The sequence below is a fragment of the Penicillium roqueforti genome (genome assembly GCF_015533775.1).
Source record: "Penicillium roqueforti strain LCP96 04111 chromosome Unknown scaffold_17, whole genome shotgun sequence".
NCBI lineage: Eukaryota > Fungi > Ascomycota > Eurotiomycetes > Eurotiales > Aspergillaceae > Penicillium > Penicillium roqueforti.
Genome location: NW_024067581.1, coordinates 540,760 through 566,121, shown reverse-complemented (window position 1 = coordinate 566,121; position 25,362 = coordinate 540,760). Strand labels below are relative to the sequence as shown.

The window sequence follows — 25,362 nt, the reverse complement described above, 5'->3', positions numbered from 1 at the left end:
TATAGACTGGGAAAATGTGCCATTTAGGAATTGAATCTCAGAACTAGCAGATAACTAATCTACATTCAGGTTCTTAAAGGCCTGCAGAGAGGCCAAAGTCGATTATATAGGTCCAACACGGGTCTATATCTATACTCCCTTGTCTTTCATTTCACATATTGTAGATACATAAATGGCCTCCGAAAAATAGAGGAAACCACATTGAACAGAATTCTTTTCAAAAAGGAAACCAAAATATGGTCCTCTTACAGATCCTTGGTGCGTTCATCGCTCTCGGCGATCCACTGCTCAAGCTTCTTAGGGTCGCGTGCACTAAATCCGACCTTGAATGGCTTTGGCTCGGTTGTCAAGGCTGTCGCAATCGAATTACACTCAATTGCATTAAGGATTGGTCGGTCGGCTGCATCTTTCGCCGTGTGCATGTGGAAAGCAGTGATGAGGCGGATAAAAGCAGTAAACAGTTCGCGATTAGCGAGATGTGAGCCTGCACACATCCGTGAACCAGCTCCATATGCGTAGTGTGGAGTACCTGCGCCCTCGTTGACCTCCAAATAACGCTCCGGGATGAATTTATCGGCATCTTTGAAGTGATCTTCGTCGTAATCGGCAGCCCAAGCATTCTAAAGGCTCTGTTAGTAATTTACGAATAGGACAGAAACAAGGAGCGGCTTACCATGAAGAAAGTCGTGCCAGCAGGAATTGTGGCTCCATTCCATTGGATATCCTTGGTGCTCTCGCGTGGCAGACAAATAGGAATGACTGTCCAGAATCGCAATATCTCCTTGACCAGTGCAGTTACATAGGGGACCTTCTCCTCTACCAAGCATTTCTCCCAAGCATCCCCATTTGGGTAGACCTCCATGATCGCATCATAGGCCTTCTTCTGAATTCTTTGACCGTCTTCAGATGCCAGGTAGGCAATTCCCATAATCAAATTACCCGGAACAGTGTCAAGACCAGCCGACACCATAGTCAGGCAGATCGATTTCACCTCGGCTAGACAAAATATGAGTACTCAGTTCAACAAACACGGGAATTTTTTATAACTTACCATCATTCAGCTTAGCTTCGGGGTCCTTCAAGATATTACCAGTGATGCAAGGCTTGTCGGTACCCTTGGCGATCCGATCCTTGAGGATATCGAGTAAGTAGGTCAGATATTTATCGCGGCGACCCCGGAAGTCTGCGGCCTCTTTGTTCATCTTGGGGAAGATTCGCAACAGGGGAATGTAATCCTGCCAGTTATTTGAAGTGCTGCGGAAGTTAGACACGCCACGCTCCACGTTCACAATTTCGTGCAGCAGCGTATCATCCACATTCCCCTCAATGCGGAAGCCATAGTTCAAAGTCAAACTGGTGTTGAGGGCAAATCGCTGGAAGTATGCAGTGGGATTCACATCACGTTTGCCATTCTGGCTGTCCCGGTAAAGTTCTTTGATGCTGGAATTGGATTCGAGATCGATGATAGGCATGTAGGATTGCACGGCCGGTCGGTTCAGCGCTGTGGCGGCTGCCTTACGGCGTTTCTTGCAGGAATCATCCCACGGCGATGTTCCGATGGTGAACCCCTGTGAGCTGGAGACAACGCTGTGGAAAGTGTGGAAAGTCGGGCGGGAGATCAGAGCGGATGAATCCTTAATCCACAATTGACGGACGGATTCAAAGCTGTTGGCGAACACGATGCGCTAATTGGACATTAGATTACAAACTCCCTCGTCACCTCCCATGTGAAAGCGAAGCACTTACCTTGTTTCCCATGCGCACTTGGAAAACCGGTCCAAACTTCTTTGCCCATTTCCCCGTGACTGTTGCATGCTGATCTCCTAGTTGCAGGAGGTTTCCGAAGATGGGTACTCCAGGGATCTCCGGGAGGCCTTTGATCTTAGGGATATCGGTGCGGTTAAAATAGCGAATGATGAAATACACCACCGTGATAACGGCGACTGCAAGTGTTTGGATCGCCATGATAGAGGAAGTTTGACAAGAAATTGCAGATTTTCATGACCAGTGGGAGACGCATGCATCTCTTATAGGCCCCCTCCATCTCAGGGTTCTTCTTTGGCTCGGCTACGGCATATTTCCGAGTTTCGAGAACTCGGGGAAACAAGAGCTGGGGTAACATGGCCGTTCATTAGCCAGTCATAAGCCACCGGATCAGTAAAAGCCGTTTCTTATAGGTCAACGAACAACGCATCAGTCCGGGGGAGGATGTCTCCACTGCGCGGCATAGACGGAATACTCATTCCGCACTCGCCTCAATGATTTCCCCGCGGAACAACGAGACTTCCAATTTCCGCTAATGATGGGAACCCCATTCTTTGTATTGATCTTTATATATTCTCTTGTGCTCTCTCTTCTCTGTGGCTATTTTGTGGCTCAACTGTTCGGCTTTTTGCAAGATTTGCTGACTCGTGCTAATAGACGCCTGCCGGTGCTTAGGGCTGGTCCCATGTCATACCCCATTGAACGATTGATCGTCTCCTCTCCTACAATCTCATACTCCGCAATTCCTCGACGTCGCTTCCAATTGCGCTCTGTATTCGTGACATGCCCGTCACGCCACATGTGGCCATAAAAGGCCTTCGCCTCCTTCTTTGTGCGCACCCGTAGAATATCGTACGTGCTGGCACTTGTTAAAGCCGCATCTCGATCATGACTCGTGTGGCCTTCCACTACCCGCACATTGACTCCGAAAGAGCGGAAATGCGCCCCCCACATCCCATTCTCGGCTTGAGTCACAAAGATGGTCACTCGGCTAGGTGAGATAGGGTATGCCAAGAGGTATGCGAGTGCATCTGCATCCACACCACTTGGGATGGGACCAATAACAAAGAGGTGATTGCAGTTGACCGCGTGGTTGATTTGGGTTAAGTAGTGAGTGTGAAAGTAGGATTTGTCAGGTCCAGTGTCGATCGGACCTGAGATGAAGGCAATATGGTTGATACTGTTAGGTTCCATGAAATATTCATGGAATACTGAACCTATTCCGAGCCTTATAGAACAAAGAGGATGAGAAGATGAGAAGATGAGAAGATGAGGAGAAGAGAAGAAGAACGTACGGCCTCGACGTACCGAAGCATTCAGCCACTATTCCACTTTAGGCAAGTCCAACTTGAGCCTTAGTACGGAGTATATGCGACCAACATACATTGTATACAGATATACATCGTGCATCGTGTCATATTTTCTACCATTGAATACAACCGATGCAATTATACTATGCTGATGTTTATATTTGACCTCGACACCTAATCACCAAGGCAGAAGTCATGTGACCATAACTAACCAACTAGTTACGCGTCCTACCTTGCACAAAAAAAAGAGCTCCTACTAGCTTCACTTCTTCACCGTGGTGGACCAATTGATGTCTTCCCAAACATTTCTTCCGATTTTCTCCCCTCCATCATCGCCTTCGCCCGTTCTACGTCCCCGACGTCCAAGCCTAGAACCGGAGCGTGAAATTCTTTCCACCAGAGGCCAACACATATTGAACCTTTTCCCTTCTCGTACATCGAGCCTTGCCTTGAACGATCTCGATGACGATACACCTGAAAGGCGACTTATTCTCAGACGCGGATCGTTGTTGATTGGACACAGTAATCCTCGATATGAGTGGTACTATCTCTCTCCTTCTTGATGCAATTACGGTCCTAACCGGCGCCGCAGGAAACGCTACTACAAATCACCCGAGTCATTAAAGAATCTTCCAAAGGAAATGTCGGCTTGCCCCTCACATCAGTAAACTAGGCACTGACTCCCGGAATAGTCGGAAATACCATGAACGAAACAATGGACTGATCTCCCAATATCTCTATATTGACCGACTACTGGATTCTTCGCTACCCCATAACCTGATCGAAGACTACAATGGATGCAATCACCATTCTTCGGGAAACAGAATTCTTCAGCCGTCTGCGTTAGAGGATAACCAGACCGAGGCACCAGAACCCAATCCCAAGATCGGAAGGGTCAAACGCACCCCGCATAATCTTTATCGGATCCCCGATGAGACGACACCCTTGGTTCATTCTTCCGACGCAGAAGACAGCCCATTGGAGCCATTCCCTGACCTCGAATCGCATGGTGGAATGTCCCTAGATGACGAGGAGCGCGTCATCAACCTGGCCATTCGCCTCAATTTTGTCGCCAACGTTGCTCTCCTAGCTTCAAAGATCGCTATCATGGCAATGACTAACTCCATGTCTATGCTCGCAGGTCTAGTTGATGGGGTTTTGGACTTTCTTAGCACAGTGATTGTCTGGGTGACCACCATTATGATCCGCCGACAGGATCGCAACCGGTATCCCATCAGCCGACGCCGGTTAGAGCCTGTCAGTGTGTTGATCTTCTCGGTGATCATGGTGACTTCCTTTTTTCAAGTAGCGCTGTCTTCTATCAAACAATTGATTGGGGACGACCGCACGGTTGTTAAGCTATCCATCCCATCAATCTCGCTGATGGGCGGTACAGTTTTGGTTAAGCTCCTCTGCTGGATCTGGTGCCGATTGATTCCTAGCCCAAGCGTCCAGGTCCTGGCCCAGGATGCCATGACTGACGTTGTCTTTAACACGTTCAGCATCATCTTCCCACTGGGTCAGTCTTATTCCTGTTCCCTACATAGAGTACCAACTAACAGCCACCGATCGTAGTTGGTACTGCTGCAAATCTCTGGTACTTAGATCCCTTGGGTGGTCTATTCCTCTCCTTCTACATCATGTGGAACTGGGGTCAGACCGCTGCGGAATACATCCAGCGCCTGACGGGTGCGGCTGCCTCTCCCGACGATCATAGTGTTTTGCTGTATATGACCATGCGGTTCTCCCGGGTGATTCATAAAATTCAGGACTTGAAAGCCTACTACGCGAGTGATAAGCTGAACGTTGAAGTTGACCTTGTTGTGGATGAAAAGATCAGCTTGCGGGATAGTCATGACGTTGGTGAGAGTTTGCAGTATATCATCGAGAGTGTGCCTACTGTCGACCGTGCCTTTGTGCATTTGGACTATGATGAATGGAACCTGCCCAGCCATATGAACCAGATGGACCGGTAACATGTCTTGATGAGGGCATACTTTTCACTCTAATGTAGATATTGAGTTAGTCCTACAAGGTTGTAAAAATTCATTACATCAAGGTTTGACACATAAAATCATTCATCTAGTTATACATATAAACCATAATCAAATGAATATCCTCGCTGGCAAAGATGCCAGGACGCTAAACAAGAGAAAGAAACACAAACACAACAAATTAATTTACAACCGAACCCGTCACGGTCTTGCCTTCCACATGAAGTTCATTCAAATCAATCGAACAAAGGACCCTAGCGAGGAGGTTGAGAAGGCGGCGGTAGTACGCCTTGAGCCGACCCATGGCTGTAGACACGGTGATGTGTTTGGGTGGATACAGGGTCACCAAGCGATCCCGGAGGTCGTTGGTGGAGTGGCGGTATCGATCCAGGCGCAGATGACTGAGGGGGGGCATAGCCGCCCATAGTGCCCCCGCTCATCGAGGAATGTAGAGCCGATGGAGGGGTGTATGAGCGACCGAGGCTCGCCAGCGATGCCATTGACCGGCCAGCCTGGGACTGAGGAGGAGGGGTGTTGTGCCCGTACTGCGAAGAAGCACCTGGTAAGTTGACAGGTGTTGAGCGGTGGGATTGCGGCTGATGCGATCCACTGACCATTGTTTGCACATGTTGTTGATAACTGTGTGGCTGTACTGGATTTGGCGTTGCTGACTGCCGCGGATGCATACCATACAGGCTAGCCGAAGACTGCGCTGGCGTTGGTGGATCTTGTCGGGAGCCATACACCATACCGGGACGCGGGCCAGGTGACCCTTGTCGATAGGAACCCGGTTGCGAGGCCATATCTCGGGAGCCAGAGGCCATGGGTGGTTGAGCAGAGGAGCCTTGGGAGAAAACGTTGGGATAAGCCGATCGTTGAGAGGCATTTATTGGCGGCGGAGTCGGCGCTGGGGATGGCGCGGAAAGATTCGTCAAGGAGGATTGGCCTGGATTTGCCGCGTAAGATGAATACGAACCCTGACGGCCGCTTTGCTGCTGTTGTGGTGGCAGTGATGGAGCTTGAGGCTGTGGCGGAGTCTGTTGCGCCCGTGGATCAAACCGTGCCATCCAGTCATTATTTGATGTGCCCGAGCCACCATGAGGGGGACCATAGCCAGAGTACTCTGAGTAGCCGCGAGATGACGGCTGATATTGGCTTTGCTGGGCGTAAACAGAAGGCTTTTGCGACATGCCTGACATAATATTGTCTTCATGGCGAGGGGGTCCGCTAGCCTGGTATATGGGCCTTGGGTTTATGCCTGAGGTTGCGCCAGGGACAGATGGAGCCTGCTCACTGGCAAATCGTTTGCGCGGTTGGGGCTCTTCGGGCTCATCGTTGAGAATGCTCATGATGTTAGACCGCTTTGCAGGCACCTGACGAGTTGCGTCGGGAGCGGGAGTCGCACTCGGGCGAGGGACGTCCTTCACTGGCGACAACCCAGGACGAGGCGACTGTGGTAGACCCATGGGCTGACCTGCAAGCGAGTAGTAAGGTCTTTGGGCAAAAGGATCGCGGTGAACAGACGAGATGTCGAGTTCGGGTCTAAGTTGCAGGGATGGCGAGCCGGGGGTTTGTGTTAAGCTGGCGTGACGTGAGTGGGTTGATGAAAGGTGAGAAGTTGGCTGCTGCGCGGGAATATAGCCCTGTGTGGACAAGGGTTCCATTCTTGCCATATCCGTCGGCATGGAGTCAGGATGGCGCGAGGAAATCGCTAGTTCTTGCGCACGAGACGCGCCATGGGGCAATCCCGAAGAGTCTCGTCTATCCTCTGTGAAATATCCAAGGCGTGGGCCCTGAACGCGGTGAGATGGACCTCCTTGCGCGCGAATTGCCCGAGTCGACTCTTCGATTAGAGTTGCGGTAGACGGCACAGGTGAAGCAGCGGAAGCTTGTGCCAGTGGCTGGTAGCGACCGACATTCCGGTCCTTGTCGGACAGAGGTCGTCCATGCAGCGACATGGGTTGCGGTGAGAGACCAACAGGCTTGCCTTTAGGGAATCGTATTTCATCGACCTCGGCCATAGGGTCCCCATGAGGGGCAAGTGGACGAGGGATAATAGAAGACGGAGTTGCCTCGTATCGTCGCTTTGGCGCAACACTTGGGACAGGAAGCGGCCCTGTGGCCTCACCGCGAGCCTTCTTCTCCTCGGCGTCCGTTAGAATCAACTCAAAGTCTTTCTGGCCCGAGTCCAGGCGGCGTTGATAAAAATTTTTCACCTGCGTCCTGCACATTAGCCACAAACATAAGACATTAGGGGAAAGAAGAAAAACAAAAATTGGGACTCAGTACCCAATACATACCATCACCGTTGTCTTGGTCTTCATCCAACCCGAGATACCCTCGAAATCACGACCAAAATGTCCCAGCAACGCTGGGAAATCGCGCTGCTCCGGTACAGACCAGTAACTCGTTGGTTGCAAGGATCCATATCCCGTCTCAAGCTGTTTAGTTCCCAGAAAAGGTTCAACCTCAGTAGACTCGAAGACATAAACTCCTTCCTTCGCTCGCCCACGTCCCACCCTGCCTCGAGAAATTGGCGGTATGGATTCTTTTTCGGAACGCTCTTGTTCGCGGGCCTCATATCCTTCCAATATGTGATCCGAGGCCAAATCCATTTCGCTTCCAGGATGAAGTGGTGTTGGCGGTACAATCGGGGGCAGATTGCCCTGTGGCATTACCACATGGGTCTTCGGATCTGGTTGAGTAGTGCTCTTCACGCGCCGTGCACCGCGAGTACCTCCGCCCCGTCCGCCACGCCGAGTCGAAGGTCTATCCACTGGTTCGCCGTCCTTGCCAAGCTGGCCCCGACGGCCAATCGGCGTGCTCTCTACCTCGGTGGAATCGCCAAAGGTGGGCGCGGCCGCACGTCGTGGACGACCGGTGTCTGTGACAGCGGGCGGCTCCTCCTCACCCACATGGTCAGGTTTCACCACACCCATGTCTGCGGTGAGGGCATTTGACTTCGGTCGTGGACCCTTTCGAGTCCCCTTGCTCCGCTTATTCCAGCGTTTGCTGAGCTTGGCCTTGTACTTAATCTCTTCCTTGGTGAGATAATAGTGTACAATACACTGCTGGAAATTTCGACCGGGCAAAGATTCGGCAATCTTGCCCCACTGTTTTGGATGAGCCATGAAGGCGTCCGTAAAGATTATATGCTCCTCCGGGGTGAAATCATTAGGAGGCGGCACGAAACCGAAAACATCCAGAGCCATATTACACTCAATGTTGTTGTTCACATCTTTGTAGATACGGGCCTTTACCTCCCGCGGTTCGAGCATATTCGGAATGATCGCTTCACGGCCCAGATCGGGCCGAGCAGTGGCCATCTTGATTCGTCGACGTTCAAGCTCTTCTTGGGCGGAGATTTCGGAGGCCTTCAAAGCATTGAGGAAATCAAGCTCGCTATTTCCTTTGTAACGACGGCCTTCACGGCCTTCCGGCATGGGCGCCGGGGTAGTTGGAACCGTGGATATTGGTGAGAAGGCTGGACCAGGAGTCACGGACTTCTTCTCCTTCATACGATCGAGCTCCCAAATAGCCATTCGCCAGAGCTTGTAGTGAGACACATACTCGTCCCTGAGGAGTGCATTTTTTCTGAAAGTTCTCGCTTGCACCTTCGAAAGTTCTGTGCTGAACGTGTCTCTGAGACGATTTTGGATCGTAATGTTCTCATGGTATACATCCATATCTGAAATAGGTATTGGAGGGCCTGAGTGCAAGAATGGGAGACTCTCGATAGTAACCTCATCAGGTGGCACCATGGGGGGGATGATAGTTTCAGTAATTGGCTCTGGTTCGCGCTCGGGTAGTGTGGAGGGAAAAGAGACCACTCGCTCAGTGGTTGAATGGTCGACTGGCTCTTCATCCTCTACTGAAGGCACAGGATCCACTGGTTGTTCTAATACTCGTTCGGTGGGTGGTTCGGCGAGTGGTTCGGGGGGGTTTTCAACTGTCTTTTCGTTGGCTACCATGCCAAGTAGCTGGATTTTTAGCAAAAGAGCCACAATGGCCGAATCTTCCAAAGGTGATGGAGGCAATTCTGCTCGCAGTGACTCCATATCTTTTTCAAATATCCGCTTCCTGTCATCAAGATATTCTTGGGTGAAAACAATGTTCTCCCCATCTTCCTCATCACTTGAACCTTCAAAGTCTGGGATCAAGGCGGGTTTATCAGTGCCGCTCATCTCAGAAGGTTCATTTGCATCACTTGTTTGAATGTCAACAGCCGATAAACTACGCCGGGGTGGGAGGTTCAATGGCGGGGAAACAGGCGAGGGTTCTCTCGCAGGTTCATGGGGAAGAATCTCGCCACTCTCGGGGTCGTCTATCTCAGGTGCTAATAGAGGCCGTGTGGCTTCATTGGCAGGGGAAACACCTTCGCTCTCTTCAACAGGCTCTTGCTTCGGCAGTGCATTAGAAATAGAGGGTATTCGGCCGTAGCCCGGTCGCACCCACTGTTTGCTGCCTTTACGGCCACGCGGGGAGGGAGCCTTCCATTGCAATGCTCGAGGGCCGGTTGGAATGCCAGACGATTGCATTTGAGGGGACATAGAGGGTTCACGGGATAATGCGCGTGGGGCAGGCGGTGGAATTCGTGAAAAAGTGGGGGAAGAGGTAAGTGAGTTCGACCTTCCGGCCCCAAATCCTTCGTTAGGCCCTGCCCCCGGATCTGGCCGAGTCATGGCAGCTGGAGCGGTGGGTGGTGATACATCAGGGAAATTGATAGACGGTTTAGAGAGGCGAGGGGGCACAACTTGGTGCTTGCCAGTCTCACGGGGTCTTTCAGGGCGGCTGCGAGGTTCAAGAGGCTGTATGCTCTCGATCCTTTCTGCCTTGGGCCCTGTAGGGGGTTGGGCCGGTTGTCTTTGCGGTACTTCATAGCGGTCTCTCTCTGTGGGCAAAGTAGAATTGGGTGCCGTGCGTTGGTCTGAAAAAACTTTATTTGAGGAAGCATTCGTGATTGGGGAAGTCACTGAGCCAAAGGCCGGCACCTGGGGGGCGGCTGGGGGTGGTGAATTCCGAATGATTGGTCCAGGGTTTTTCATACCGTCAGAGCGAACAGCATCCGATCGAGGAGCAGCCGGCCGAGGATGAGGGCGAACAGCATCAGGTCGAACAGCATCCAGCCGAGAAGCGTGAGGGCGAACAACATCAGAGCGAACAACATCAGGGCGAACAGCCTCAGGGCGAACAGCCTCAGGGCGAACAGCCTCAGGGCGAACAGCCTCAGGGCGAACAGCCTCAGGGCGAACAGCATCTAGTCGAGTACCACTAGTGCGAACAGCGATAGGGTCATTTCCCTCAGAATCTCGCGTAGTTTCCAGAGCCGTAGTGCTGAGAATGGTCGAAGATTTCCGGCTATGATCCACTTGTGGATGCTCGGGCAGACGATCTGCTAGGGTTGGTCCAGGTCCAGGGCCGGGTGCTGTAGGAGCATGTGAGGATGTAGTTGAGCCGCTGGCTGCGCGACTATCTGCACGGCTTGGGGGACGGTCCCGTTTCCAAAAGTCCACTGGGCGATCACGGTCCTCGCGATCAGGTCGTCGGTTGTCCCAATCTTCGCGACGGTCAAAGCGATCTCGACGGTCCAAATCGCGATCTAATTCTCGATCTCGCTCTCTCGGGCGTGGAAGGTCTCGGTCCCGATCTCGGTCCATTACCCGATCACGGTCTAATGCACGATCCCGGTCCATATCTCGATCTCTATCGCGATCCACCATCCGATCACGTCCACGCCATGGTTCACGGGATCGACTACGGCGACGGAAAAGATCACGATCATCAAGGAAGGGTGGACGACCACGACCTCGGCCTCCTTCCCAATCGCCGCGACCACGCCCTCGCATGCCTCCCCGGTGCATATGGCCAATATTAGGAGGGGGACCTTCTGGGCCTCCCGAAGATGCAGATATGATGCTGTCCCTGGAGTTGCGTCGTATCCGAACCAGATCAAAATCGCGGCCCGGGGGTTCCCTTATGTCTCGAAAGTCGCGCGTCGGTGATCTTGAGCGGCCTCGGCCAAAGCCAATCCGATTGTCCCGGGGATCGAAATCGCGGTCACGGCGAACCCAGTCCCGGTCCATGTCTCGGCGAAACGGCGGGCCATCGCGGTTATCTCGAAAATCGCGATCTCGGTCGCGGTCTCGTGGGTCACGGTCACGGTCACGAAAGTCACCACGGCCATAACCCCTACCACGACCACCAAAATGGCCACCACGAGGGGAATCAACAAGAGCCCGAGGACCACGGGGTGGATCTCTACCAAATGGTGCAGGCCCGTCGTCAGGACCACGAGGACCAGCCGGCGGGCGACGGTCTCCAAATCGCTGCGGAGAACGGTCACGGGGATTGAACCCGGACGATGGGGGAAATCGGGAGGACATTATCGCGTCATGCTATCATGAAGCTATAGACTGGTTAGCGCTCCAGCGCGTTCAATGTACAGTGCAAATCAGCCCAAGGCGGTAGGAATGCAGAATGCATCACATACCCAAAGATGGAGAACGGACACTCGGGAGGGTCTGCACGTGACGATGAATGCACGGACCATATGAAGAATTGAAGCGCACGGATACCCGATCGGGTATGGCGTTGTCTTTTTTCAAGTTGGGAGGGAAAGATCCAATGTCACGTACTGTTCCTTTTCCTTTCACGATTGCTAGATTGGAGTCTTGAGAATTGAGCAAATGAAGCGTCCAACTTGACAGATTGACAGATTCGTCGAGCGAAGGAATTTAACGTTGAAACAGGAAACACTAGCACGTTACAAGATCGGCGAAATCATGCGAGCTCCTTGCGCCGGATGTTATGCAATCAAAGAGTAATGTATACTCTGTGGAGTATGTGGGAGGATTAAAGGAAGGCAGGTCGAGGAAGAATATGTTTGGAATATGTTTAGAATATGAGTTCGTGAGACTTCAAGGGGCTCGGCACTAACCCGGTTAGATGCTAGTGTGGTGGGGATGTGCCTCCTAAACTCTATTTGCATTGAATGTTGCGTCTAAGAGCACAACATACATGTATGAATGTAGCAGTATAGTGTCGAAAGAGATAAGATTTGTAGACATGAGACACTTGGAAGAGTATGAAGCCAATATTATAGGAGATTCTTTATTCATTCTAACCTATCTCCAGGGTTGAAGTCTCCAATTCTAGAATGGTACTAATTATGGATACATGCCTGAGGCATCAAGGCCCCAAGGCATCCAGGCATCCAGGCCTAGACTGATGCAAGTTCCCCGCCGAAAAAAAAAGATCACCTGCCCCTCTCCTTCTACTCCGAACTGATCTTCCTTTTTTGTTGTGACTCCTCATCTTGATAACCCCATTTAAGCGGATTTAACGCCTTTCACGCCAATTCCTCTCTTATTTTCTTTCCCGTCCCTTCCAATCCGATCGCAAATATGAGCGCCCAGCAGCCTTCAATAGTTCCCTCTTCGGTGACCGACTCCGTCCTCAAGAGCTCGCAACCGGTCCCAGAGGGATCTCACATAGTGAGCGGGGTAGATTTTGATAAGTTCCAAGGAAGGGATATCACTGTCGCAGAAATGGTGGACAGCCTGGCCCATACCGGTTTCCAGGGCAGTGCGGTGGCCGAGGCGGCTCAAATCATCAATGAAATGGTATGAACTTAATTGCAATCTTTGAATCTTTTAAATCATTAGAGTCTGATAGTCCGTTTCTCAGCGCGCCTTCCGTGATCCCGAAACGGGAAATAAAACCACCATCTTCCTCGGCTATACATCGAACTTGATTTCCTCCGGTCTTCGAGACACCCTACGTTATTTAGTGAAACATAACCATGTCTCTGCCATTGTGACCACTGCGGGGGGTGTGGAGGAGGATTTGATCAAATGCTTGGCCCCCACATATCTTGGATCGTTCTCGACTCCCGGTGCTGGCCTTCGTGCCAAGGGCCTCAACCGCATTGGCAACCTCCTCGTACCCAACAATAACTACTGTGCTTTCGAGGACTGGGTGGTACCTATTTTGGACAAGATGTTGGAGGAACAGGAGGCTGCAAAGATCAAGGCTCGGGAGACTGGAGACGAGGAAGACGAGCTTCACTGGACGCCAAGCCGCATTACCGAACGACTGGGTCGTGAGATCGACCACGAGGATTCGGTTCTATACTGGGCGGCCCGGAATGGAATTCCCGTGTTCTGTCCGGCCCTGACGGATGGATCTCTGGGTGATATGCTTTACTTTCACACCTTCAAGTCTTCCCCACAACGACTCCGGGTGGATATTGTAGACGATGTGCGCCGTATCAACACCATGGCTGTTCGAGCGACACGCGCCGGCATGATCATCTTGGGCGGTGGGTTGGTCAAGCACCACATCGCCAATGCATGCCTGATGCGCAACGGGGCCGAGCACGCAGTGTATGTAAATACCGCGCAGGAGTTCGATGGCAGCGATGCAGGTGCGCGGCCGGATGAAGCGGTGAGCTGGGGCAAGATCAAGACGGATGCTAGGTCTGTCAAGGTGGGTTGATCTCTTTGTTCTATCTCTTTTGGTGCCAAGCTGACTTCCATATCATCTGTAGGTCTATGCTGAGGCCACGGCAGTATTCCCTATGATTGTAGCTGCTTCATTTGCCCGTGCTGAATCGACACAAAATTGATTTCACTTTTACCCCTCGTCGAGTCTCAGTACGACAAGACTTATTGCCAAGCAATGCGGGAACCCGCGGTCTAGAAATGGTTCTTTTTCCAAGAGCCAATCAATAGTCACTCACCGTCGAAAAGTGGTCCGTTTGGTGTCAATCGAGGGTCTTTTGATCGCGCGATCGTTTCAATTGGTACGGTTGGCCCCCGCTCATTGTACAAGTACAGGTACGTTGATCGGCCCAACATGACTGATATGCCTGATGTGCCTGAAAAGTGAATAGTTTTCCGAGGTGGCGTGGCTCAGATAACCCAGGGATTGCAAGGCCCAGTGGCGAAAGGGAAATTTGATAAGCCAAGTCGCCACCGAATCTTCCAAAACTCGGCATATAAGGATATTCTCCCCTGAGTGGGGATCGGATTGGCACACCGCTAGACTTAGGTACGCTGTATAATAGACAAGTTGTCTAAGGTTGAAGTTAGACTATATCTACTCGGTAGGTGTATATCTATGCACCCTATCTACATGTAAATCTTCATCCGTGAGCCTAGGCAATCCAGTCTTATACAAAAAGACTCCACTCGGCAACTTCCCCCGGACTCGTGTTTTTTTTTTTTTCGTTTCTTTTTCTTATCTTCTTTCTTTTTCCTTTTCTTCCTTCCACTTTTTTTTTTCTTTCTCTTCTTCTTCCCCCCCTATTCTAGAACTTGTTCATTCGTTTTCGCTCGTTCCTCTCCCTATCTACCGGACCCCCTTCTATCCACCCGTGGACATCTCCGCAACCTTCTTCTTATCCGATAAGCCCTTATCAATCGTTATACAGGAGTATACATGCGCTCATATATTCATTGAAACACGTCGGAAGCTATTGGAACTATTGGGTATTCCCTCATTGAAGGCCATGGACCCCTTACCCAGAGTGGTGAGAACACCGAATACAGACTCAAACCGATCCCCCGGGTCATCACGTTCAGCTCCTCAGCCCGCGCCAATCCTGCCCTCGCAAGAGCTGGAGCATGCATATTGGGCAGAGTATGAGGAGGACACAACGGTCCCAGACGATGACGAGATGAAAGAGATCGAAGGCGGTGGTTCGGATTACAGTGCCAGTGATCGTAGGTGTCAACCTTAGAAGCAAGATCACGAAGCATCCAGTATTTGCTAACCCCTTGACAGACAAATATTGGGAAACCAACTTTTTTCGTGATTTGGGAGATCCAGAATACATTCCCACCGAAAAGGCCCGTCTCACGTGGACCTTCAAGGGTGTTCGAGGCACCCCGGAAGACCCCAATCGTGACAAAGTAATTCGCTCTCCACCAGCATTTATTGGGGGTTATTGGTGGCGAATCAAGTTCTATCCTCGGGGGAACAATGTCAATGCATTGAGTGTATATCTCGAATGCTCTACCACCATGCCCGCCCCAGAGGGCAAGCTTCCTGGGATGGAATTTACGGTCCGTCGAGGAGCAGCCGATTCCTCACTGGATGATAGTACACCCGAGATTCAATTAAAGACTTCAGCCACGGACGATGCGGCAGCGTGGTTGGAAGACTACAAGTCTCAATATCCTGCGGCCAGGAACACTCCCCCATCTGATCATGGAACCTCGGACCCTTGGCGTGTCCCCGCACAGGTCGGTGTCATTGTATACAACCCACAAGAGCCACGGACCGGGTGGATGCAGTCTTCTTGTCATCAATTCAACACTCATAACCTGGATTGGGGGTGGACATATTTCCACGGCCCATGGGACCAAATTCATTCACGCCGGCGAGGTCAACATCGTGCCCTTCTGAATGACGATACTCTCTCATTTGACGCGTATATTCGTGTAATAAACGACCCCACCAAGTCCCTCTGGTGGCATCCAAGTGATTCCGAGCCAACTTGGGACAGCATGGCCTTGACCGGTTACCGACCTCTGGGTGACTCAATCATCAATCATAGCCCAGAGGTAGCCGGGCTTGCCTCGTGGTTGCACATTGCTCCATTTTGCAAGATCATTCAAAATATTGACGTACTTGAACATCTTACCAATGCTGATGCTAGGCCGAAGCCTCTATGTGAGGCCCTTCAAAGGTTGATGTGGCAGCTTCGCCGCCAGACACACCCTCGGAGCTATGTCGATACGGACGGCGTGACTAGCACTTTGCGCAATCTGCACGAATTTTCGAGCGATGTGTCCGAATTTTGGGAGCGCCTGCGTCGCAACTTGGAGCTAGAGCTGAAGGGAACGGAGGCCAGCAAACAATTCGCTCATATCTTCGACAGTCCGGTTGTACATGCTCCGTCTTCTGATGGCGAAGTCACCGTAAACATGCTGCCGACTGGTTTCAACTCGCGTCTTTACATGCCAATTGATCAAGCCAAGTCTACGTCCGAAGCCGTTAGGGGATACTTGAGTGCTAAGCCCGGTCGTTGGTCGCTTCCATCATTTCTTCATGTTGAGTTTGGCCGCCATAGTCTAGACAAGACCAAACGTTGGCAGCTGCGGTATGACAAAGTGGAGTTAGACGAGGAGCTGGACCTGGCTCCGTGGGTGATTGATGGCCAGTGTAGCAAGTATGTCATTTATGGCTATGTTGTTCATCGTGGCCGCCGGACCTCAGGCAAGTTCTTCAGCATCCTTCGCCCAGCCGGTCCGGGTACCACATGGCTGGCTTTTGACGATGGCAGTGACAACCGCGTGGAGTGCCTGACTCAGAAAACAGCCATGGGTCCACATCTTGGTCTTGATCCTTCCCAGGCTGTGATTTACAAGAAGGGCCCTGACGTACCTGTCATCGCAATGTACGTTCGCAGTGATATGGTATCGGAACTTTTGCCTGGTCCCCAAGGGCCTTGGGAAGTTTCTGAGACCTTGAAACAATACTATGAAACGGGAGTGTACCACACTGGTGACAAGTCTGCGGATGATGTTCAAGTTGAGGTTTATGCGCTTCCTCAATATGACCAGTTGACCAGCTTGTTTGATTCCTACGATCTCATGGCACAGGCCAAAGCGGCAAACAGTGTCATGTACATGACTTTGCCACGCTCATCACGCTTGGTAGAACTACGAAAAAGAATTGCTATATGGAAGTCCTCAGGCTCTGAACCCATTGGTCCCGAGCGGGTTCGTTTCTGGCAGATTGGTAACTCCTTTGCTCAATCTGGATTCTCGCTAGAATTTGATCGCACTACGGATTTGAATGCTCCTCTAGATCCTTCATTGAGCACCATACGATTTTGGATGGAAATCATCTCGGAGGGTACGTTATTGCATGCACCTTTATTCCTAACCATCACCCGGCTAATTTCCAACAGAGGACGCTCAATTCTTCGCCATCCCAGACCCCCCTGCAGTTATCTCTTCGGGGGATAAGCCGAATGACCGAGTCATCGAGAACTGGATACACGAAGCTTCTGAGAATGTGTCGCCTGTGGCCGAAGGAGATGCCGTGGCTAGCTCATCTGGGAATACTCCCCATGGGGGTTCTGCTGCGTCAGGTGCCGTGAACTCCATCATCGATGATGGATCACTGCCTCCATTAGCCACACTGTCTCTAGAGAACGACTCTTTTACTACTGAAAGAGCAGATCAAGAAGTGGTCCTAGCTACTGTCGCTGCCCGTGATCAACAAGCCACGGCTGCTGTTACAGTAACTCCGTTAACAGATGCCACAAGCCCCGCTACTATTTCACCTCCCGAAGTTCAGTCTTCTGCACCAGAAGTGGCAGGTCTAACGCAGACCCGATCTGAGGTCAAGTTACCCGTGGGCCATACATACTACTTCATTCAAATATTCGACGCCGACAATCAAGTGCTTCGTACCGTGGGGTCATTCTTCTCCAGGCTTGATGCCAACGTCAAAGCATCCATCCGACGCCACTTACAACGCCCTATCCGCCAAGACTTCCTCGTTTGGAAACGATTCGATGGTGCTGCCGTCACCACGGTGTCACCTGCCGACAGCTTCGATGATGTAGTAGCTCCGCACGGGGTATGTTTCATCGTAGGGGATAAATTAAATAAGGAGAAGTAAGTACACATATATCTGATTAGCTTTTGGTCCTAACACAAACAAAGGCGTACTCAACTGGCTTCATCGGGATTGTTCACCAGTCCTGACCGTCTTGTTCAGTACCTGTGGGCCTATTCTCGCGGTCATCCAATCCAAGGTTTCACCGGCACTAAGACTATCGAAGCCACCTTCGCAAATGACTACTATAGTGGTCATTTCCTCAAAGGTTGTCACCACGGTAGAGGCAAGCACATCTCCAACACAGGCATGATATATGAAGGCGACTTCGTTTTCGGCCGACGCCACGGCCAAGGCAAGCTAACTTACCCCACCGGCGATTCGTACGATGGTGATTGGGTCGAAGATGTATGCCATGGGCAAGGTACTTACGTTGAGAAGACGACAGGCAACAAGTATGTCGGCGGCTTCAAGGATGGCAAACGCCACGGCAAGGGCATCAGCTACTGGGAAGTGGCCGACGAAGAGTTGGATTTGTGCCAAATCTGTTACACCGAGGAAATGGATGCAGTTTTCGCCGAGTGTGGACACCTTTGTTCCTGTGTGGCTTGTGCGAACCTCGTGAGCCTATGTCCGATGTGCCGCAAAGAGGTCAAGAAGGTGATCAAGATTTATCGGGCATAGAAGTGGTACGGGCTATTTTTATATTGTCGAGTACTTCGATTCATTGATTTTAGCGAACGGTAATTTGGCCGGGGAGTGATGCGATTGATTTTATACTCTCATTTTGGTTATATAGACAAGAACAGTTATTAAACCTAGGACTTGGGATAAATTGAATATCTTTGATTTAGCACAATCTTACATTAAATTTCTTTGTACTCTTTGTCCTGATTTTTTTGATTTTTTTGAAACACTTTGATCTTGATTGAACAAAAGGTATATCCAATGCGCCGGATCCCGGACCTAATACATGATGCTTTTGACTTGCCTGAAGAACGAAAAACGAAGATTATACACAAAGAGACGAATGATCAAGTCATTGATCATTTGCTGGCCTTCTTGCCCGACTTCTTATCCTTCTTCTCGACCTTGCCCTTGGCTGCGGTCTTCTTCTCTTCCTTAGCCTTGGTGACGGGTTTCTTATCTTCTTTAACCACGGTCTTCTTCTCACCCTTCGGCTCATTGGTGGTCTTCTTCGAGACAATGGCCTTGGTCTCTTCTTCCTGGATGGGTGCCACCGTTTCGGTTGTCTTCTCCGACACCTCTGGCTTGCTCCTCTTGGGCTTGTTCAGAACACCCTTAGGATTGAGACCCTTGCGACGCAGACGGTTGCGCTCAGCGCGAGCAATGCGCTCGACGTCCTCGGGATCCTCGAAGGAGCTGAAGGCACCACCCTCGAAATCAGCGGCGTGTCCGTTCTCATCAACGATCGGGGTCCGGTCAATGGACTCGTCGTCCGTGGAGGCATTCGAGGAAGTACTACGGGTCTTCTTGGGGCCCTTAGAACGGGGTTCGGTGTCGTCCGACTTGGCCACGGGAGTCACGGCAGTCTTCTTGAGCTTGCAGACATAGAAACCGTCAACATTCTCGCGGTGAGGGAAGTAACGACGGGTGAGCGCCATCTTAGGATCGAAAGTCTTGCCCATGTAACTCAGGAATCCAGGGCTACCGAAGCCACCGAGACCGGTGTCCACGATCTTGACATTAGGACGCTTGCGAAGAACGTACTGCACAACGGCCTCGTTCTCTTCGACCGTCACACTGCAAGTAGAGTAGACAATGTATCCACCGGTCTTGGAAGCGTGGTCGACGGAATCAATTGCAGCCAAAAGAAGCTGGCGCTGCATGTGGGGAATGGCGAGGAAATCACGCTCGTTCTTGGACGTCTTGACACTAGGATCCTTTGAGATAACGCCGGTACCTGTGCAGGGAGCATCGAGCAAAACACGATCGAAGCCACCCATGGCCTTGGGGAAAGCAGTGCGGGCATCCATGTTCGTCACAATGGTGTTCTTGCAGCCAAGACGGTGAATGTTACCAATCAAACCCTTAGCACGGGGCTTGCTGGCATCATTTGCGACAATGCAGCCAGTGTTGCGCATCAGGGCGGACATGTAGGTTGTCTTACCACCGGGGGCAGAGGCCATATCGAGGACACGCTCATTAGGCTGGGGGGCGAGAGCCATGACGGGAAGGAAAGAAGAGGCAGCCTGGAGAATATAGTGACCGGCCAGGTACTCGGGGGTAGCACCCAGGGGGACCGGAGACTCGAAAACCTGCAAGCCAACCTTGGACCATTTGCCAACGGGCTCGAGGACAACACCACGATTGATGAGGGCCTGGGCGAGGGATCGGCGATTGGTGCGCAGAGTGTTGGTACGGATAACCACAGGGCGAGGAGTCTCGTTAGCCTCAAAGAAGGCAAAGGCCTCCCTGGGAGTGAACAGGTTGAACAGCTTCTCTGCCAGGAATCGAGTGTAGCCGTAGTATGTGCAGATATCGTCGAGTAGGAGATCTATATAATCGGTACGCGACCTACCGGGCAAGCCGAGGGTCTTCAGATCACCCAGAATTCGGATCGTGTCTGTGATGCGCTGGCGAAGCAGCTGCAGGTCGGGGGCAAGTCCCTGCTGGGTTTGGTCGGCGAACACATCGGGTGCAGCGATGTTAGTCTGCAGGGCGGCTTCCTGCATTTCCTGCTCAGCAGCTTCCTCCTCCTCTTGTTGTTCAGCATCCAACTTCCGCGACAGACCCTCGATGTTTGCAGCGGTCAATCTCTCTTCAGCATCGGAGTCCTCGTCGTCGGAGAACATGGCACCACGGGTGTGGCCTTCCTCGTCAGAGTCGACAACTGAGTTATCATCCTCTAGATCGGACAGTCCTTCAGCCTGATCGTCGCTATCAATTGAGCCGTCACTGATCTCATCGAGATCACCGAACTCATCATCATCCATATCCTCATCATCATCATCATCATCATCAGACATAGGCACCGGCACAGCCTTCTTCGTGACCGACGGCTGCTTCTTCTGTTCCTTTGAATCAACCTTGGGAGCAGCACCATTGACCTTTTTCTTCTTCGAGGCTTCCTTCTTCGAGACAGTCTCATCGGCATTAGATCTGCGACGCTTCGCTGGTACAGGCTTCGGAGGCGCTTCAGCCGAACTAGCCTTGCGTTTTTTGAGCATTGTGACTTTTGACTCGTCGAGCGGGCCCGGAGGGCCCTGCTTCTTCATACGGCGACCGACACCCATTGTGAAAAAGGGGTGTGTATGGGGACGTTAATAGTGTTTGCTTTCTGGGGAGCTTGTAATTTCTTTCCGTCTTTTTTTTTTTTTCTTCGGGCGGTGACTGCCAGCAGTACAGAAGCAATGAAAGGCGGTGTGCTTATTTACAACTATGCCTTATAATCCAGGTGTCTATTGTCCCACCGGCATCAAGTGAAACCCCCAGGTCCAGACCTCCACTACTCCGTACTCCAACAGCTATCAGCTCGGATTTGCTTTCTCTCTCTCTCTTTTTCTGCCTTGAGAATTTCTACCAAATTTCTCACCATGTCGGAGCTGACCTTTACCAAATCATTTCTGTCCACGCTAGACTCGCGACCTATCAGGCTTCGCGCTGATTATGTCTTCGATCCAGAGCAAATTGGACTACGAGTGCCCGTGAGTCTTGATGCGAACATTCTCTAGCTTTACTCATTGAGGAAGATCATTCTAATATGCTCTGTGAAAACGATAGTACACTCTCCCCCGCCTTTCAGCCGCGCATCCTCCAATGCCCAAAAAGGTGAGGTCAGTACAGGCACCAGGCTCATCCAAATCAATCACTGTCCGCGTCAAGTCTGCCCGCAACCCTGCTCTGGAATTCCTGATCTCCAACGCCCCTCTCTCGACCACCTCGGTCCAGGATATCCGGGATGCTGTGCAGGTGCGCGTCACCGATGCTCAGGGAGGCCAAGTTCCGCTAGACAAGATCAAAATCTTATACAAGCGTAAGCCAGTGACCGGTACCGGGAAGACATTGGCCGAGGTATTGGCAGATGAACCTGCGATTATGGCGGGAGGCAAAGAGGTTGAGATCGGGGTGATGATCATCGGTGGCGCGCAGGTGGTTGAATCTGCTATGGCTCAACCAGAGATTACAGAGAAGCGGGATGAATCACCGCCCAAGGCTGCTATAGGTCCGAGTGGTGAGGAGGTGTTGCATACAGAGGCTTTCTGGGATGACCTGCAAGGCTATCTCGAGCAGCGATTGAAGGACGAGGAAGAAGCAAAACGGTTGAGATTGGTGTTCAAGGAGGCGTGGAGCTCATCCAAATAGATTATATCTTCATGGCAGCGCAGCGAAATAATGTCAATATCGTATAATACCTGTATTTGTTCCCGTCGTTTCACATGTCTTGTGTCAATGATAGTCTACAGAGTAACAAGGCTGAGTTTGCTCGATGAATGGTATGGATTCAAATGTTATACACACAACATGAGCTATCGGTTTCCGAGGCACAAACTACATAGGCACGTTCAAGCAGAACTGGGGTAAAAAAAGCCATCCACACCAAACAACCGACACGTCAAGTATTGGGATAATTTCAAGGCCTATCAGGCACTCCTTCAAACCCAATCAAGACCCTATCACAAGAGCAAATGGAACAGTATCCGAACAAGATGGGATCTAGCTCCCATAGAGAATAGAGCATGTACCAAAACAGTTGAAGGGAAGAAAACATCCACGCACGCCAGGGAATCTTTGTCGAACATGTTATCAGCGAAGTAAAAAGTACACATGTTGAAAAAAGAAAGGAGAAAAAAAAAGCAAAATCAAGTAGGAGAGTATGGGAGGCCACACAACGTCAGTAAACACCGTTGCAAATGCTCGAAATAACTGGACCGGCCAATCGCTCATCCAGTTCATGGGATCATACAGAAAACGACGAGCAAACGCGAAGAGATACACACACAGGTATAACGCAAGAAGAATCATACACGGGTTTTCATTCCGTCGTTTCAATCATCGAGAGCAGACCTTGACCAAGCCGTCTCCACCACCGCCAACGACCCAGCGGCCATCACGGCTCCATACTACAGAACAGACTCCTTCGCCACGCATCAGCCGGTAGCCTGTCAACTCTTGAGTACAGCTTCGCTTCTCGAGGTTCCAGAATCGCAAGCTTGCATCGTGACCAGCCGAAACGAGCTCACGTCCATCCGGAGATAATGACAGTGAGGCTATCGCAGCAGGGTGAGCAAGCATTGTGTATGTACATTGACCTGTATCGAATATTAGCGTATTGCGGGAAATATCAAGGCACTTTGGATGCCACTTACCACTATTGGCATCAAAGAAGCGGATGTATCGGTCCTCGTAACCACTGATGATTACACCCTCTACGCTGCTTGATCCAGTAGCTCCGTGTACAACTTCTTCTTCTTCGGCCATCGCGCGGTTGGGATCGAGATTAACTGTTCCATCAAAGCCGACAGTCGTGGCGACGACTGAGTTCACCCCAGTAGCTGGCGTGCCATCGTATGTCTCGAGACTGGCCATACCCGCAATTTCTTCGCCGGTCCGCGTGTCGTAGACAATGATAGAGGCATTCGAGTAAGAGACGACAAAATTGACGCCTGCAAGAGACAAGGGGCTAATGCATGTGGGGGAAGGAGAATTAGGGCGGGTGATGCGATGAACAATAGTGTAATGGAAAGCTGGGGGTGCAGCAACACTGGGCTGAGGCAAAGTTGGGAAGTTGGAACCGGAGGGCATTGAATTTGAGTTCGACCGCTCCCTTCTGCCTTGACGGCGGTTTGCAGCCGAGGGTGAGGCGCCGATAGCCCAAATCAAGACGTAGCCATCTGCTGCGCCGGAGGCTAGAAGGATGCGATCCGATCCACCATATTGGCTACTTGAGTCGCCAAAAACAGAGCCCATGGTCCCGGGAAGGACACAGAGTCCCCAGACTGCATCTTTGTGCTCGTGGAAGGTGGCCTTGGGATCAATCCGCCCACGCTCCCATAAACGCACACTGGCATCTTGGCCACCTGAAAACACCAACCCATCACCCAACACAGAGCCACCATTGAAGGTGTTCTGGGACGGTGAGCAGGCGGCAAGAGAAGTCACAGCGCCTTCATGTCCTCGGTGAGTAAAGTCACTCGTAATGTCCGAGCTATGGCTAGAACCGGCTCCAGAGCCACCAGAAGTACCTGGGATGATCCATCGTTTGATCGTTCCATCGTCGCTGCAAGTGCAGATTTCGGGCTCGTCCGAGCTACCACCACCAGTGAAGATGACAGATCGAATCACATCTAAGTGGCCGCGCAGCACAAACCGGACTTCGAAGTTGGAATCTTGCTTTTGTTTGAACGTCGTACCCGCTTCCCGGGCATCAATTGCACCATCGCTCTTACGACTTGATTCCGTGCTCTTCGTCCGGTGAGGGAAAGACCCGTCCTTGGTCGACTCAGAGTACGTAAAGTTGGCATTTGGGAAAGCATCGGTATCCGGGCGATGAGGCGGGACGGTTTCGGTGGCCACGAGTTCTTGCTCCGCCGGTTCGTCAAAATTCCACCCATCCACATCCTCTGTTCTTTCCTCGGTCAAGTTTTCCAAATTCACATCCTCCTTGACGATCACTCGAGGGCCCTGGGTCTCGTGTGCCTGGTTTGGGCGATCGTGTACTATACCCTGTTCGTATACTTGGGTTCGACTTTCAATTGCTGTGCCGGGGGCTTGCTGCGGGTCCATTGACCGTCGATCCATGGCATCTCGAGGAAGATACTGGTTTTGAGCACGAGCCATGGCATTGTCGGAGTAGTGATTAGACATTGGTTGGTGGTTCTGTAAGGCCATTTCACGTGCCATAACGTGATTTGCCTTCTGACGTTGCTGCTGAAGATAAGCCTCTTCCAGGTTCTGTTGCGACAGTTGGGAATTGCCATAGAGCTGGCCTGACATATCGGAGTCGTTCAGGTCAGGTGGCGGGTGAGAGGCGGGTATAACATGGTACGCGATTTCGTGGGAAGCTTTGGACAGATATCCCCGGACTTTGTCTATGTCCTCGATTTGACACTCATGCTGATTTTCGCTGTCGCGCTCTTCGTCATTATTGGGGTCCGTGCTCGGCTTGGGGCGATGCGCTGGTGAATAACTCAGTTAGTAAATCTCACCGAGCGTGCTAGCATACAATTGCGAGGCACATACCTTTCAGGAAGTTGACACTTTCACGTGCAGCATCTTTGGGATCCTTAGCGTCTTCATACTTTTCGTTATTCGAAAGCTTCTTGACCTTCTCCCTCTCCCTCTTCAGGGCGGTCTCCATCATACGAACATGCTTCCCAAGGGCCTCATGCAAGCGCTTGCTTGTGCGCAGATCACCTTCCAATCGACCAATGCGAGACTTCATCTCCGCCCGTTCAATCTCCCACGCATTGCGGTCACGCTCGTGTCGGTGCCATTCTGTCTGTAGGAAGCGCATTACACCTAGAGATGAATATTAGTCAATGGCATTCAAGAAATCGAGTCGGTTCATGCTCACCCTGTAATGTGTATTCCGTCCCTTGTGGGCCATTCGAACCATCCATGGCGCCGGGCATTCCTCCAATCCCAGCCATAGCTGATGGAGATTGCCAGGACATGAACAAACACAGGACGGGTCGAGTCTCGGAAGGGTCAAAGCACTGCAGGAGGTACCGATGGGAAAATCAGGCCGATAGTAA

At 51.4% G+C, this 25,362-nt stretch overlaps 9 protein-coding genes across 9 annotated transcripts; 4 read left to right on the top strand and 5 right to left on the bottom strand.

The window, feature by feature from the left end:
* Window positions 1-245: 245 nt before the first annotated feature.
* On the bottom strand, window positions 246-1,965 carry LCP9604111_6577 (cytochrome P450; the record flags this gene model as incomplete). Its single annotated transcript, XM_039074513.1, has 4 exons — window positions 246-620; window positions 674-996; window positions 1,052-1,685; window positions 1,747-1,965. The coding sequence occupies 4 exons, from the start codon at window positions 1,963-1,965 to the stop codon at window positions 246-248; spliced, it is 1,551 nt and encodes a 516-aa protein (XP_038927627.1).
* A 411-nt stretch (window positions 1,966-2,376) lies between these two features.
* LCP9604111_6576 (uncharacterized protein) lies at window positions 2,377-2,958 on the bottom strand (the record flags this gene model as incomplete). The annotated part of the gene is made up of 1 exon (XM_039074512.1): window positions 2,377-2,958. The coding sequence occupies one exon, from the start codon at window positions 2,956-2,958 to the stop codon at window positions 2,377-2,379; it is 582 nt and encodes a 193-aa protein (XP_038927626.1).
* A 406-nt stretch (window positions 2,959-3,364) lies between these two features.
* LCP9604111_6575 (cation diffusion facilitator family transporter) lies at window positions 3,365-5,050 on the top strand (the record flags this gene model as incomplete). Its single annotated transcript, XM_039074511.1, has 4 exons — window positions 3,365-3,615; window positions 3,667-3,717; window positions 3,767-4,593; window positions 4,650-5,050. 4 exons carry the CDS (start codon window positions 3,365-3,367, stop codon window positions 5,048-5,050), a joined length of 1,530 nt encoding a protein of 509 aa, XP_038927625.1.
* Window positions 5,051-5,322: 272 nt separating this feature from the next.
* LCP9604111_6574 (MYB DNA-binding domain protein) lies at window positions 5,323-11,451 on the bottom strand (the record flags this gene model as incomplete). The annotated part of the gene is made up of 2 exons (XM_039074510.1): window positions 5,323-7,284; window positions 7,369-11,451. The coding sequence occupies 2 exons, from the start codon at window positions 11,449-11,451 to the stop codon at window positions 5,323-5,325; spliced, it is 6,045 nt and encodes a 2,014-aa protein (XP_038927624.1).
* A 1,020-nt stretch (window positions 11,452-12,471) lies between these two features.
* Window positions 12,472-13,694, top strand: LCP9604111_6573 (deoxyhypusine synthase; the record flags this gene model as incomplete). Its single annotated transcript, XM_039074509.1, has 3 exons — window positions 12,472-12,690; window positions 12,755-13,555; window positions 13,617-13,694. The coding sequence occupies 3 exons, from the start codon at window positions 12,472-12,474 to the stop codon at window positions 13,692-13,694; spliced, it is 1,098 nt and encodes a 365-aa protein (XP_038927623.1).
* Window positions 13,695-14,579: 885 nt separating this feature from the next.
* Window positions 14,580-18,328, top strand: LCP9604111_6572 (putative MATH and UCH domain protein; the record flags this gene model as incomplete). Its single annotated transcript, XM_039074508.1, has 4 exons — window positions 14,580-14,793; window positions 14,855-16,933; window positions 16,989-17,703; window positions 17,752-18,328. 4 exons carry the CDS (start codon window positions 14,580-14,582, stop codon window positions 18,326-18,328), a joined length of 3,585 nt encoding a protein of 1,194 aa, XP_038927622.1.
* A 362-nt stretch (window positions 18,329-18,690) lies between these two features.
* Window positions 18,691-20,901, bottom strand: LCP9604111_6571 (rRNA (cytosine-C5-)-methyltransferase NOP2; the record flags this gene model as incomplete). The annotated part of the gene is made up of 1 exon (XM_039074507.1): window positions 18,691-20,901. One exon carries the CDS (start codon window positions 20,899-20,901, stop codon window positions 18,691-18,693), a length of 2,211 nt encoding a protein of 736 aa, XP_038927621.1.
* A 300-nt stretch (window positions 20,902-21,201) lies between these two features.
* Window positions 21,202-21,970, top strand: LCP9604111_6570 (uncharacterized protein; the record flags this gene model as incomplete). Its single annotated transcript, XM_039074506.1, has 2 exons — window positions 21,202-21,312; window positions 21,389-21,970. The coding sequence occupies 2 exons, from the start codon at window positions 21,202-21,204 to the stop codon at window positions 21,968-21,970; spliced, it is 693 nt and encodes a 230-aa protein (XP_038927620.1).
* Window positions 21,971-22,657: 687 nt separating this feature from the next.
* LCP9604111_6569 (cell differentiation and development protein Fsr1) lies at window positions 22,658-25,257 on the bottom strand (the record flags this gene model as incomplete). The annotated part of the gene is made up of 4 exons (XM_039074504.1): window positions 22,658-22,917; window positions 22,975-24,783; window positions 24,848-25,126; window positions 25,182-25,257. The coding sequence occupies 4 exons, from the start codon at window positions 25,255-25,257 to the stop codon at window positions 22,658-22,660; spliced, it is 2,424 nt and encodes an 807-aa protein (XP_038927619.1).
* Window positions 25,258-25,362: the final 105 nt, after the last annotated feature.